The sequence below is a fragment of the Halictus rubicundus genome, chromosome 16 (assembly GCF_050948215.1).
Source record: "Halictus rubicundus isolate RS-2024b chromosome 16, iyHalRubi1_principal, whole genome shotgun sequence".
NCBI classification, from domain to species: domain Eukaryota; kingdom Metazoa; phylum Arthropoda; class Insecta; order Hymenoptera; family Halictidae; genus Halictus; species Halictus rubicundus.
In genome coordinates, this window is record NC_135164.1 from 222,731 (window position 1) to 236,738 (window position 14,008).

Genomic DNA, 14,008 nt, shown 5'->3' on the forward strand with positions numbered 1-14,008 from the left:
TAGTCTATCGATTCATGATACAGAAAGTAGGTCTTTCCATTTAAGAAAATCAAGGTGACCTTGAAACCTTTTCTATGCCTCCACCCACGCAGAGAATGTTTGTGTCACAATATGCCCCCCCCCCCCCATCCCGTGTAAGTTTTGTACACAACATTTTTTCATATTATTACAAATAACGGCAATATTCAAAGTGGACATAGTTATAGGGGGCACGGGGGGAACTTACACGGTATAGGGGGGGAGGGGCATATTGTGACACAAACATTCTCTCACCTCCCCAAAGGTAGTCCCACATAACCCCGGCTTTCCCCCAGGGAGCCGGGGTATGCGTAAAGTCATTTTCCCCACGAAAAAAAAGGGTTCGCCAAGGCCACACATCCTTGGCGACCGAACCCTGGGTTTTTCCAGACATCTGCAAACCATTCGAGCTGTAGTCTCAAGCACCCGGACGCGTTGAGTCTAAGAGGCGAACGAATTTAAGTGTTTTATGACAGGGAACTGTATCGAAGGGACCCAGGCACGGACGGCAACACTATTAAACCAAGTGACGATGACAGGCCCATCGCCGTAGCCAAACTACGAAAAGTCACGTACTGGGCCTGCTGCAGAACATCAAGACCCCTGCCATAAAACATCGCCCAACGCGAGCCCCTACAAATACAAAAAAATCCTTTCAATAGCTTCGATCTGGAAGTAATCGTTTTGGCAAGTTATAATATTGATCCAGCTTTGTGCAAAATTTCATGAGATACTTCGAGATGCTTTCTTAACTTAAATTGTGGTGGAAGGGTCTCGAAGGGTCTCATGATTTTTTGCACAAAGTTAGATCAATATTACACCTTGCCAAAACTATTAGTTCCAGACCAAAATCTATTAAAGGATTTGTTGTAAGCTTCCATAAATAAAAAATGGGCAGAAAAGAGAGATTTTCGATTAGCCCATATTACTTAATGTTAACAACTTTTTACAAAAACTTTTTTTGCCAAATAAGCGTTGTACCTGTGGCAATCTCTCCACAAATTTTCAAACAAATTCGTTGGATAGTTTCGTTTCTACAGATTTTTTGCCGCTTTTTGGCCATTTGGCACCACTGTGCGCCGTACGGCGCAATGTTCATCAAAATGTTTAGGTCTGTACGAGCCTTAAGAATCGCTGTGTTTAAAATCATGGAAATTACGATAAAACCTGCAAATGAAAGTCTTACAAATGGTCCACGACTGATTGATGATTAAGCTAACTGCATATGTATGTTTCTTTGAAATTGTATAGATCATCGATATTGTATAATGATAAAAAAACAACGTATAAAACATAAAGTATAATGTCCGTATCTATTTAAATCCATTTTGGAAAACAAGAAGTAAAATTGTATAATATTTCTAATACAAGAAATTTAAGTAATAATAATATACTGAATATTCAAGTGGTGCAATAAATATTTTCAATATTCCAGACGGAAAAATATATATTTTGAAAAATGATATGATATTGATATTGGTATTGTTAAAGTGGGTAATTATTCGGAATTGTTGGAAATATGTTACCAAGGTCACCACTCTAAACAACTTGTTCCTATACATGTTACCGCCATGACCATGACCATGGTTTGCAGAAGACTGTTAGCAAGACTATAACGATTTCCACCTTGGAGGGACTCCACCCTTCCCCATGCACCCTCTCCCAAAAACCTAACCTAGTTCTAAACAAAATTCGCCCAAAATGACTATAAAAACCTTAGTTAGGTTCAGTATTTTAATTTTTGTTGGAGTTGCTGAAGACCAGGAAGGGTTCGATTTCTAGTTTGATTCTTAGCGAATCTTGACTACGTCTAGGGTCGGTCCTTTGGAGAAATAATGCAGGGGGAGTCTCCCCCTCCCCCGCACTAAAGGGTAAATTCGGACATAGAATACGAATTTATAAAAATCCACGTAAATGCAGAATTTAGTACTACATGAAGTAACAATTAAAATTCATTAGTCCATGTTACAATTAACAGTACTGAATTGGAAATACTTCAGCCATTATGTCAACAAATGCAGTTATCGGTCATCAAAATCGTAACGACAGCGAAACAAAAATTCTAATGTTGTTTCCAGATTCCGTAGGTCAGTGAGCACATTTTAGATTACACCTACGTGATTTTTAATGACAGGAAAGAGAATAATATGTACAAAGTGTACGGGAAGCATGTCACGTTGTAGGTTACAAAGCGGACTCTGTACAGTAGTAACAGTTTTTTTGTAAATATATTGTAAACGAAGGTCGTCCGGCGTCAACATGTATAGGAAAGAGTTCTTTACAATTATACCCCCAACAACATATCTCAAGGTTATTGAAATCGGTGAGAATCACCCTATGCCGAATAATATTACCAAATATAGTTGAACAATGTATTTTTTTTAACTGAAAATAATTTTATTCCTTTTGTAGGGTTATGAATGAGACACTGTGTTAGAATGATTGTTCAGAGTGACTGTGGACGCGACATCGTGGCGTCAGCGTGTTTGGGTCCTGCGTGAAAGGAAGTCTGTTTGGGCCGAAGTGTGAAAGAAGAGTGTTTGGGTCTCGGTGACAAGAGTAAAGTGTTTAGGGGCGCCAAGCGCAGGGCGTACGTGATTGTTTGGGTTTTCCACTCCACCCGTTACGTCACACCTAGGACGTAGGAGTTTCCTTTAAAATATTCCTACACTTTATTCCTTTTATTCCTGACCTTTGATGATTTTGAAGGTTACCGGATCGAGCACAGATCGATTTATCTAGATACTCCATTTTTATATGATATTAACACTAGAACAACCGACAATTGAGGTATACCTACTTCTACCGGAGAGGTCAAAATGACTTGTTTTTATTTATTTCTTCCAGTAATTTACTGCTTTGTGAAAATTTCCCCATAGTATCTAAGTAATTTTATGGGTTAAAATATTTCTGCCGATCACAATAAAAAATAGAATTCCGATTTTCTGAAAGTATTATAGCACAAAATAACGTTTCCTCTGTCTGCGTTTCTTTCTAACTAAATGTGAAATACTTTCTGCGATACAAGAGCATCGAAAACAGAAGCATATGAATATGCAGGGTGGGGCATTTAAATGGGAACACCGAAGTACCTCGATTATTATTAGTCGTACAAAAAATCTCCACAGAATAAAGTTGTACTGTTTCAAGGGGCGAATTTGATGATGGTAAAAATTTTTTCTCAAGGTAATTTTTTTACAACATTTCAAGGTCATCGATATTTTTTAAAATGGAATCATATTTTTTCATTATCGCTATGTGATAGCCGACGTCAAGACGAATCCAACGATCTGTATTTATTATGACCTTCACGTGACTGAGTACGAAAAATTCATAAAAGTAGAACACTTGATGTAAACAGTGAAATAACGATGACATGATCCCACTAGGGTTTCAAGAGATGTTCTTCAACCTTGACTAAAGACTGTAAACACGCTTACAACGAATTATAAACGCTGATACAAATTCTTCTCCCTGCGGTGACTCCAATCAGTACGTTTAAGAAATTCATCGGGATTTATTCGATTGTGAAAGATAACGTTACTTTTCTGAAACGATGGTGTACAGTGATGCAGAAAAGGTAGAAATTATTTTAGTTTATGGTGAGGCTAAAAGTAACTAAGTGCAAGCATTTCAACTGTACGCAGGAAGATACCCTGAGAGAAATCATACTTCTCGACAAAGTTATGACCGCATAGTTCAATTGTTTTGTAAAACAGGGAGTATTAAATCACTGAACAGAAAACGATCAAAGCCTGCTCCTGGAGAAGATGCCGAAACTTTTGTATTGGCTATAGTCAATATTGATCCTACTACAAGTTGTCGAAAAATTGGACGTTCTTTATTCTTTGTTCTTTATTGCAACGTCATTTTCATCCACATCATATTTCCTTATATCAGGAGCTTCATGGCAACGACTTTGAGAATCGTGTTGCTTTTTGTACATGGACATTGTTGCAAATACAAAGACATGAATATTTTATGACGTTCTCTTCACTGACGAAGCTCCTTTTTCTAACCATGGACAACTGAATACACATAATATGCATTATTGGTGCACTGAAAACCCGAAATGGCTTCGACAAGTTGTACACCAGCGCCCATGGAGTGTAAATATATGGTGTGGAATCGTTGGTGATAACAAACTCAAGGTCACATGAAGGTCATAATATTACAGGTCGTTGGATTCGTCTTGACCTCGGCTATTACATAGCGATAATAAAAATATATGATTCTATTTAAAAAAATATCGATGACCTTGAAATCTTGTAAAAAATGACCTTGAGTTATGACTAATAATAACCGAGATATTTAGGTGTTCCCATTTAAATGCCCCATCCTGTATACAACCGTTATATGTTTTTATGTACAAGCGAGGATATTGGTATGACCTTGTAACAATATGAAGAAATTAGAAAGGGAATGAAAAAATAACAAGTTTACTACATCAAATTTTACAACAAAAAGACAAAAAAAAAGAAAATTATTTACATATTTCAGAAAAAGTCTTAAATATTTTAGAAAAATGAGTAACGATTATAAGAAATGCCAAACAAGTTATTTTGACCCCCCTTGGTTGTTCTAGTGTTAAAAAGTACGTATAGTATTTTACACAAAACATTAAAGATCACCTTCGTACGTATATAACAAAACTTCTTTATTTTTCATTATTTTTTATGGGACTTTCACCAACATATTCGTAGCATTTTTCTAATGAAAATGATACCAAATATAATATAATTCCGATTATGTTTACTTGTGTAATGAACAATGAAAGTTTCGGACGCAAAGAAGGATAGCGTATGGGAAAGATTGAATTGACATGCATGGTGTAAGACAGGTATGCTTACACTCCTCGACGACCGAGGCCTTTAGAGCTTTGCTGTCCTTTTCTACGTTCGGCGTGAATCAAGGAATATCCCCTGGAGGATATATCTCGCTGACAAGACACGTGTTGTTGACATATGTCGAGAAAACACTGTACTTACAATTTATGAGAAAATTCTCTAATAAATGCGCGAACAATCTCAATACTTTTTAGCCTTATTATTCAAATAAATAATTTTGTACAAATATTTCCAAACAACTAATTAAATTATTTTAACATAGTCCAGCAAAAAGTAAAATTCTTTTTGTGTAGTCTAACGGATAATATAGTCATTTTCTGGTAGTAAAGTAAAAAATTACTTCTTTAGGCAAGACAAATACCACCTATGAAAGATGATTAATGTTTTAGGGTCGAAAGTGTCGTGGAACTTAATTCTCTATTTATGTTGTATATCAGAAAAAATAGAAACAAACCTTGAGGCTTTGAATACTAGTCGTGTCGCTTCCCAGTGTGCCGAGAAAACTGCTTCTTTGCCAGCATGCAGCGTTTCGCACGCTAGCGAATGAATACCCCTTTGTGCACATAGCGGGTCGCATAGAATCCCTATTGCAGCTCCCTTTCTGTGCGTACTGCACTAAAATGAAAATTATGATCAGCCGTTATATGAATAGCTCCACGATTGTGGAATTGTTTGCAGGGGATCAGGGTAACTTCCATGCAGTGGCTTCCAATTAACGATGTGCATTTGTCATTATAATCCTTACTTAGTCAGTATAACTACTACTATTTCCTATACGAGAACAAAAATTATTTTCATTTATGTACAGTAATATTTATTTAAATGAATATTGTCTGCTGAAAATTTATGAATCAATGATAAAAAATCTATCGGTGTTTCTACGACTATGATATTTCTAAGTTAGTATCTTGAAGTTCGTTGAATTCGGCGTTGTACAATGTACAATCTCCGTAGACTACAATACAAATTTTTAAAAATAATAATAATAATTCAGGACCTTGAATAAGTTCTCGCTGTTTCTTCAAAGATGGCAGTAGCAGTACCCCGTTCGTGGAATTTCGAATGGTAACACACATGCAAGGCAGTAGTGTATCTAAACTTAAATTTCAGTGTATGATAGTTCACTTTAGTGTAAACAAAGTAATTTTTTCTTAGTTCTGAAAATGTCTACTTTTGTGCCAAATAAAGTGTATTTGCGGGGAATTTTATTGCACTACTTTATTCAAAAGAAATCTGCAGCTGAAGCACGTAGAATTCTTGTTGAGACTTATGGTGACAATGCTTTGTCGGATACGACATGCAGAGACTGGTTTCGACGCTTCAAAAATAATGATTTTGAACTTGAGGATAAAGAACGTTCTGGCGCACCGAAAAAATTTGAAGACGAAAAGTTGGAGGAATTACTCGATCAAGACCGATGTCAGACGCTAGCAGAACTTGGAAAAACATTACAAGTAGATGAGTCAACTGTTTCAAAACGTTTAAAAGTTTTAGGAATGATCCAGAAGCAAGGACATTGGGTACCGTATGAATTGAAGCCGAGAGACGTCGAACGGCGTTTTCTCACGTGTGAACTACTGCTTCAACGGCAGAAAAGAAAAGGTTTTTTGCACCGCATCGTGACTGGCGATGAAAAGTGGATACACTACGATAATCCAAAGCGTAGAAAATCGTGGGGTAAGCCACCCGGCCATGCATCAACATCGTCTGCAAAACCAAATATCCACGGTTCGAAGCTTCTTCTCTGTATTTGGTGGGATCAACAGGGTGTAATTTATTATGAGCTGCTCAAACCGAATGAGACTATCACGGGGGAGCGCTATCGACTTCAATTGATGCGTTTAAGTCGAGCCTTAAAAGAAAAACGGCCGCTATACGAGCAGAGACGCGACAAAGTGATTTTGCTACATGACAACGCTCGGCCTCATGTTGCAAAACCAGTGAAAACCTACGTGTAAACGCTTCAATGGGAAGTTCTAGCCCACCCGCCGTATTCACCTGACATAGCCCCTTCTGATTTTCACCTATTCCGTTCGATGGCACATGGCCTAGCTGACCAGCGCTTTCATTCTTATGAAGAAGCTAAAAAATGGATCGATTCTTGGATAGCCTCAAAAGACATGTCGTTTTTCCGACGCGGAATTCATATACTGCCAGAAAAATGGGAGAAAGTGGTCGCTAGTGATGGGCAATACTTTGAATGAAATGTTTTTGTTCCTTATAATTTAAATAAAGCTTTTATTTTGTAAAAGAAACAGCGAGAACTTATTCAAGGTCCCATGCACAGTAGTAGTCTGCAGATTTTTGCACGCTTTCGACATATTCTTAAACTTGGTTTAACAACATGCTATAATAATAACGTATTATTAAATAATACTTAGTTTACGGAGCACTAAAAGTGAATATTTTACATTACTTTATAAAAATAACAACAATGTCTCCATTCAAATTGTTTGCTGTGTTTTTTTTCGCAAACCTTATGATATAGACATATTTTTATGTTTTACTAAACATTCACAATCTAATTAAGAATATTACGAATTTTGTGATGAATTTTAGTGTCTAAAAATTAACTCTACTTGAGATTTTGTTTAATTCAAAATTGTACCTCTTTTAAATGCAGGGAGCCCTACCGTTGTTTTTTATCGGCAACCATTCACTTTGAAAGGGTGAAAACAGCCCTCGAAGTTGGGGGTCAAAACCATATTTTTTTAGATATCTCGGAAACCAGAGGTCGAAAAAATTAAATTTTTTTTAAATTCTGTGTTTTCTAATGGGAAAAGTAGTGGCGCAAGGAAATTTTGACAAAAGTTTCTTGTTTAAACTATATATTAAAATTTTGAATGTTTTGCAGTTTCTCTTATTTATTGTTAGTTCATTTTAATATAAACTGGGGTGTGCGATCTGTGATCTAAAATAGGTGATACGTGCTTTAGTATTTTTTTCTTCCTGCCATTTAACAATAATTTTGCATAATGAAAAATAGTCTTGCATCTGGCGTGCGGGGAAAGGAATTCTGGCTTGTTTTGTAGAAGCATAAGCATTTAGTATAAACGTGTATAGTATTTTGTACAATACCACTCGGTTATATGTCGTTTATTGTTTTATTAGTAGCTAAAGAAGGTGGCGCAAGTAGCAGCTTGACGCGGTGGTATAAGTGTTCCGACTGTTATATCCAATTCGCCTGCGAAGTTCAGCGATTTTGGCCTTCGGTCAAAATAAATCTGGAACCTTTTTAAACTGTAGATCCGTAAGATAAATGAAACTGGAGTTTTCCTCGTTGTATACAGTAAGGAGCAAAACTGAACATACATACGACATTTTAACAAAAATAATTTTTTATTCAATATTTGCATGTAGAATACAAAAGAAACAAAATACTTGGTATTATCTACAATCTTTTGGCTTTTCAAAACAAACTTAACATTTGTGATATTATTATTATTTCGCTTCATACAATTTTTTTTCGTGTAGTCGGTTTTGCATCGGAACTAATTTTGAGTAAACATTTCAGATTTTCGTACACTTAATATTTCGTCCATGAACCTTTAACCTTGATAATTGCCTGAATACGTTTAGGCATACTTAATACTATATTTTCGCAATATTCTGGTGTAATAGAATACCACTGTTCCTGCACTCTTTGCCACAAGATCGTTATCGTTATCGTTATCGTTGTTTGGGGAGCACTATATTTATTCTGTAACTTCAATTTTAAGTATGCCCAGACATTTTCAATCGGGTTTATGTCTGGACTTTGAGCAGGCCATTCCATGGTTTAAAATGGTTGAGTTTGCAGCCAATTCTTTACGCTCTTCGCACAATGCCCAGGAGCGTTGTCATGTTGGAATACGACATCACACTCTGGTACCGGCATATTTTCAATTGTTTCCAGTACATTTTTTTCTAGAATATCCTTATACGTCAGAGTTGGGCAGTATCCGATGAAAAAATTATTTGAATGGCTTTCGGATACAAATTCTCTGTTCTTTTGTTTCTATTCGAAGTCGGATGAATCGCGAGAAGTTATTTGTATCTTTATTCGTCGAGCGTCTGGTTTCGAGATTTGTATTCGACCTGCCTCCGGATGATTTTCTGGCTATCTTCAGGATTTATTCGGATGGTCGGATACAACGCCACCATTTATTCGACGGATTTATTTGTAGATACTCGACGTCGCCGAGTATCCGAACGATTTTAGGCGTCGAATAATAAATTTCAGAATATATTCGAACGCAGATGTCGCGGCGAAATTTATTCGTAACTTTTATTCGTTATTCGAAGCTCGATTTGGCCACACGATTTATTTGAGGATTTATTCGTGACGAGTATTTGGCAGAGATGAAAATGAAATGTATCTTTTATTCGAAATTGTATTCGAAGTTCGGATAGCCGACTTTTTTATCCGACGTTGCCAAGCCATAATACGTAAATACGTACCAAGGTACAGTGACTACCATTAATATTCGAACACTTTTTATCGTTTAAACTTTAAACGCTTGTTTACATAAATAAATTTTTATTATTTAAACAATTGTTTAAACAAATAAATTTTTATTATTGAAACAAACGTTTACACCAGTACATTTTTACTAGTTAAACGCTAGTTTACACAAACAAATTTTTATTATTTAAACAATTGTTTAAACAAATAAATTTTTATTATTAAAACAAATGTTTTAACCAGTACATTTGTATTATTGAAACAAATGTTTGAACCAGTACATTTTTATTACTTAAAGGATTGTTTAAACAAACACATTTTTATTACTTAAACAATTTACGTCACGTTTTGCAGTGAGTAAAAGTCTTTATAATAAAAGGAAATGTCATTGGGCTTCACCATTGGTACTCTGCTGGATGTTAAGTTATTAAGACAATTTTATAAAGAACTCTTTAGATTATGTATTATGTACAGCTACACGTACAAAGGCATTGCATGCAATGGCATTTTTCTGTCTACGGTTCTGAATTACCGACTCTGTAGAACATGCTCTGGTACGGCAGCGGACTCTATCGAAATGGAACGGTCAGCTAGTGAAATAAAATTCGTTGATGAACTTCGAAGGAAACGTTTCAATACTGGCACCGTCTAACTTATCGGATTTGTGGCGTGTTTATACTTGTTTTCATCAGCAAACTATTTGCAACCGATTAATAATGTTCCCATGGCAGAATTATGAATTGTAACAAACATTTTATTGTTATTAATAAGTGATGGTGAAACGCTTACATTGTTGTCCCCAGGCGGCACATGACGCGACGCTCCATATGATCGTGATTCAGTATCAGAGGCAACATTGTAACCAGTAGCGTATTGGCGTTTACCAACTAAATCTAGTATTATTTCTTATTAACGTTACCATAATGATATCATTACCTACCGATTGAAAATGTTTTCCTGAACAAAATAAGCCCAAACACGGTACAAATCGGATAATAATACCATCGGGTTGTGCTGCCTTTTTCTTGCGCCTTCGGCCACGCGGCCGTGTTTGCATGCTGTCCTTTTTCTATCTACGTTCGCCGCAGTCGAAGCGGCTACAAATATATGCATATATATGTGCAATCACAGGCGACGATATACATATGTATATGTGTGCAACGACAGACGTCGATCCCTGCCGAATGATTCCGAGAGTAGAAGAACGAAACATGTGTTACTTTCTTTTTGGCTGAAGGTGTGCGTTGTTTTCAAAAAATGCAATCTTTTCATAGAAGGGAACTTTTTAAAAATTTGCAAAAAAAATAAGTTTATAGCCCCAAGTGTCCTCTTTACAGACCTGTTTTTTAAAAAGATGAACATTTTAAAATTAACGAAATTAAAATTATCTGAAGCGAATGCTGCATCGCGATACACAGCCTTGGACGGCCGGACACTATGCTGGGTCGAGAAATTTCGTGACATTTTACAATAAATGTTGAACCGTAAGAGATATCAGGATGAAATTTGCAGTAAAATTCATTAAAAAATTATGCCTATCCACTGATAATTGCCGTCATAAATATATATTTTCAGTAATAATTTTTTAATTCATTGTTTCCATGGTTAACTTGTTACTTATTTAGTACTGTTCCAGATAATTTAAATCATCGATGTCTTTGATGCTAAATTTCTGCATTTTTTACAGAGTTGGTAATTCAGAACCGTAGGCAGAAAAATGCATTCATTACATGCAATGCCTATGTACATGGATCTATACATAATGTAAAGAGTTCTTTATAAAATTGTCTTAATAACTTAATATCCAGCAGAGTACCGATGGTGAAACCCAATGACATTTCCTTTTATTATAAAGACTTTTACTCATTGCAAAAGGTGACGTAAATTGTTTAAGTAATAAAAATTTGTTTGTTTAAACAATCGTTTAAGTAATAAAAATGTATTTGTTTAAACAATTGTTTAAATAATAAAAATTTATTTGTTTAAACAACCGTTTAAGTAATAAAAATTTATTTGTTTAAACAATTGTTTAAATAATAAAAATGTATTGGTTTAGACATTTGTTTCAATAATAAAAATTTATTTGTTTAAACAATCGTTTAAGTAATAAAAATGTATCGGTTTAATGATCTGATTAAATAATAAAAATTAATTTATTAAACAGTCATTTAAATAATAAACATTTACCTATGTAAACATCTGTTTAAATAATACAAATCTATTTGCTTAAACACTCATTTAAATAATGAACATGTATGTGTTTAAACATTCGTTTAAATAATACAAATTCATTGGTTTAAACAATCGTTTAATTAATAAATGGTGTTCGAATATTAATGGGAGTCACTATACCATAGTACGTACTTGTATATTACAACGTAAGTATTACGACTTGGCAACGTCGCTCGGTCTTTTATCCGAACTTCGAATACAATTTCGAATAAAAGATACATTTGGCCACGCAAAAATCGTACGTCGAAAATCAAAGATACATTCTGAGTTGCGAGTATCTGCCGAAATTCACCGTCGAATACATGGGGGCGCTGCCAAAAACTATCGAATAAAAGTCAAAGATACTTTGCAACTCATCAGCTGTATCTTCGAATAAATTCTCTCAAATAAATTCTCGCCGCTAGAGGCGTCGAAAACGCATAGCCGTTACTTCGCGATTCGGATGACCCACGGACGACAAATGAAAATCGTGAAAAGTATCCGACGGATAAACTGTGTCGAATATGTATCTGAGAGAAACGAGTTCGAATAAAGGATAGATTTCATTTATTTGTATTCGAAATTTTAAAATAAATTTTTGCTCAACTCTGTTATACGTATACTGGTTCACCGTACCTTCTATTCGATGTAGTGAACCTACACCGTACGCCGTAATGCACCTCCACACCATAAGTGCTTCTTCGCCTTGCTTCTTCCAACACCAAGAACGTCCATCCGATGAAATTCGATTGATTTTAGATTCGTCGGAAAAAAATTACTTTTTTCCATTGCTCTATATTCCAGCTTAAATATTTTCTTGCAAAACTCAGACGGGCCTCGACATTCTTTTTTGATAGAGCAGGTTTTTTTTCTTCTCAATTGCTGTAAAATTGGCTTCTTTTAATGCCCTTCGAGCCGTCCACCTACTAATTTTCTTTCCAATGTTACGTTCGCAACGATGTACCAATTTTACGGGCCGATCGCGACGCGAAATATTTGTCCTTACTTTTTGGGTCAAGCCACTTAAGGAATTTACCCGGGATCGGGTTTTTTATTACATTTCTATTGGTTGTCTGCGTTTTTGTGGGGATGAGTGTCTATTTTCCTGATTGGCGTAGGTGTAGCTGTGGGTGTGGTCTGTATGGATCGTTGGGGGTAGAAGGTTTATTATTTATTGGGTGTTGTAAACATTTGGAGTTTATCATTTTTCGGTCGTACGGGTCCCCAACCGTCCTGCAATTTTTGGGAAATTGTTTTATGACGGTTCGCCAAGGACTCGGCCAGATGCGAGCCTTTTTCTGGCCGCTCGGGTCGCCAAGTCTGGTACGCACGTGACACCAACATCGCTTTCGAATAACTTTACAGCCATTGATGCCGTCGTTGTAATTTCTGAAGTAATGTAACTCGTCAATCTTCTCTTCTCCTGACAAGATAATAATTTTGGACGGCCTCCAAAAGATGCAGGGACTTTACTACAGTATTTTTTCCGTATCTTATGTACAACTCCCTGACTGACGACAAATTTTCTAGCAATTGCTAACTCGCGTTGATAAACCCGATTTTAATTGGAAAATAATATTATTCTTCATATCTTTAGATAATGGCTTCATGATGTTATACTGATGCGTGTTAACGCATGAACAACGATAAACTAATAACTACTGCACTCCTGGTCGTGGCATTGACCGTGATGGACTACCAAGTTGTTTACAAAATCTGTGTTTATAGTTCCTAATCCCGAGAATCTTAGTGCGGTGCAAAACCGACTACACGAAAAAAAAAATTGTATGAAGCGAAATAATAATAATATCACAAATGTTAAGTTTGTTTTGAAAAGCCAAAAGATTGTAGATAATACCTAGTATTTTGTTTCTTTTGTATTCTACACGCAAATATTGAATAAAAAATTATTTTTGTGTGTTCAGTTTTGCTCCTTACTGTATGTGGGAGCGCGAGCGTTTCCTCCGCGAAGGCGTCTCGATGCGACGTTACGGAACGTTGCATCGTTCCCGCCGTAGAGACGCGTCGACGATTCGGGAAGCTTCGAGAATCAACAATTCGGGAAGCTTCGAGAAGCATGGCGACCGTTACGAGCAACGAACATTCTGGAGCTCGGAAAAAACAAATAAAACGCGCGGAGGCGCCGGGCCTCGCGGTCTTTGTCGCCGAACCACGAGCGTGAGTGGTTGATTGTAACGTTGATTATATTTTCTAGACATTTTATATTAACGTTTTATTTTGTTAAACAATTTGTTAGCCCATAACCCGTCTGAATCCTACATATATGGTAGCTCTGAAAAGAGCTGATTTTATTTTAGGTTCCTCTTGTTCCAAATCTTCTTCCTCTTCGGGAACATTAACCACTTCGCGACTACGGACGAGTTATCTCGCGACGAAATACCGTGCGTAGGATAACCACAGACGAGTTATCTGGCGACGCAATTTTGCTTACGCTGTGCCACAGACGAGTTATCTCGCGAACAAGTTT

General features: G+C 36.2%; 1 protein-coding gene across 4 annotated transcripts in view; it reads right to left on the minus strand.

The window, feature by feature from the left end:
* Aln (divergent protein kinase domain 1C) overlaps positions 1–14,008 on the minus strand; it is an 80,080-nt gene that overhangs the window by 24,299 nt on the left and 41,773 nt on the right. For 3 of the 4 annotated variants that reach the window (XM_076801763.1, XM_076801760.1, XM_076801761.1), the window contains exon 2: positions 5,320–5,480. In XM_076801763.1, the coding sequence (XP_076657878.1) occupies positions 5,320–5,480 (161 nt within the window). The remainder of the gene's footprint in view (positions 1–5,319; positions 5,481–14,008) is intronic. The other variant, XM_076801762.1, reaches the window with a different exon arrangement.